Below are 2,043 nucleotides of genomic sequence, written 5' to 3' on the forward strand. Positions count from 1 at the left end.
AAAACGACAACAACAAAAACAACAACAACAGTAATAATAATAATAATAATAATAATAATAATAATAATAATAATAATAATAATAATAATAATAATAATAATAATAATAATAATAATAATGTTGGAAGGGACCTTGGAGGTCTTCTAGTCCAATCCCCTGCTCAGGCAGGAAATCCCATACCATTTCAGACAAATGGTTGTCCAGTCTCTTCTTAAAACTTCCAGTGTTGGAGCATTCACAACTTCTGGAGGCAGATTGTTCCACTGATCAATTGTTCTCACTGTCAGGAAATTTCTCCTTAGTTCTAGGTTGCTTCTCTCCTTGATTAGTTTCCATCCGTTGCTTCTTGTCCTGCCTTCAGGCACCTTGGAAAATAGCTTGACTCCCTCTTCTTTGTGGCAACCCCTGAGATATTGGAATATGGCTATCATGTCACCCCTGGTCCTTCTTTTCATTAAACTAGACAAACCCAATTCCAGCAACCGTTCTTCATATGTTTTAGCCTCCAGTCCTCTGAAGCATAGGATTGCTTCTCCAAAGAGATCTATGTTTTAGGGAAAGCTGGAATCCTTTTTCTTAACACTTTGCAAACGGCTTCCTTCACTTCATTGTTCCTAATGGTGTAAATGAAAGGATTTAGCACTGGGGCGACTATGGAGTTCACCACAGAAACAGACTTGATTACACCAAAGGAAGAATTCTTGACGGTTGGTCTTAAGTAGACAAAAAAGACTGATCCGTAGAAAATGCAGACTACAATCAGATGGGAAGCACAGGTAGAAAAAGCTCTCTGCTGACTGGTGGTTGAAGACATTCGGAGAATGGTGCAAATGATGAAGAGGTAAGAAATGAGGGTGAAAAGCAGGGAGGACATCACCACAAGTATAGTAACAAGGAAGCCAAGAACTTCAATGACATCTATATCTCCACCTGCAATTTGCAACACGGGTCCAACATCGCAGAAGAAATGATCTATAATGTTGGAGGCACAGAAGGGAAGGTTTGCAACCATTACTACCTGGTAAATTATGGAGGAAAAACCTACAAACCAGGCGGTTATTGCCAGTTTAAGGCAGACCCCCGAAGTCATGATAATGGCATATCTCAAAGGATGGCAAATAGCTAAGTATCTGTCCAAGGATATCAAAGTGATGATGAAAAATTCAGTGACCCCGAAAAGGAAATAGAAGCATATCTGTATGATGCAGCAATAAAAACAGATGGAATTACTAGCAGAGATATAATTGATCAACAACTTAGGTATGAAGGCTGTGGTATGCCCAATGTCAATTAAAGAAAGGTTGCTAAGGAAGAAATACATGGGTTTCTGGAGATGGCGATCTATGCTTACTATTACAATAATGAGCCCATTGCCCATCAGACAGAAGACATAAAGCAGAAAGACACTGACGTACATCACCCTTTCCATTTCCCAAATACTTGGCAGTCCAACAAGAATAAATTCGGATGTCCTTGTACAGTTGGTCAGATTCATGTTTCCTTGTGTTACAAAGAGGGGGTGGTGGTGTGGTGGCTCAGTGTTAAGATGCTGAGCTTGTCAGCTGATAACTTGTATGTTTTTGTGGATTTCAGCTCACAGAGTTTGCCGTTTCTTTGCATCCTAGGAGAGCAACATCCGCCACTACTTAGGATTGAACTCTCAAACTTCCGAGTGGGAGGTGAGTGTCTTCACCACTAGGTCGCCACACCGAGCATCCTCCTTCTACACAACAGGTGCCTAAAAAGCTCTCCACCCATATCTTGACTTGTTCTTCCTTCATTACCTACCTTGTCTTCTACAAATACTTTTCAATCCATTTCTCCATCCATTTAGAAAGACAATGTTTTGAAGAGATCATAGAAAATAATACATCGTATGTTGAGGGTGAAATGGTAGTCTTACTGAGAAATACTTTCTATAACTTTTAAAGAAAATAACAGAGTAACAGAGTTAGAAAGGATCTTGGAGTTCTTCTAATCCAAACCCCTGCTCAAGCAGGAGACCCTATACCATTTAAGATAAATGGTGTCCAATCTTTTCTT

At 39.7% G+C, this 2,043-nt stretch overlaps 1 protein-coding gene across 1 annotated transcript; it reads right to left on the minus strand.

The window, feature by feature from the left end:
• Nucleotides 1-544: 544 nt before the first annotated feature.
• Nucleotides 545-1,495, minus strand: LOC107291808 (olfactory receptor 6X1-like). Its single transcript, XM_015820840.1, has one exon. The coding sequence runs from the start codon at nt 1,493-1,495 to the stop codon at nt 545-547; it is 951 nt and encodes a 316-aa protein (XP_015676326.1).
• Nucleotides 1,496-2,043: the final 548 nt, after the last annotated feature.

The sequence above is a fragment of the Protobothrops mucrosquamatus genome, unplaced genomic scaffold, assembly GCF_001527695.2.
Source record: "Protobothrops mucrosquamatus isolate PMUCROS unplaced genomic scaffold, P.Mucros_1.0 scaffold1188, whole genome shotgun sequence".
Lineage (NCBI taxonomy): Eukaryota > Metazoa > Chordata > Lepidosauria > Squamata > Viperidae > Protobothrops > Protobothrops mucrosquamatus.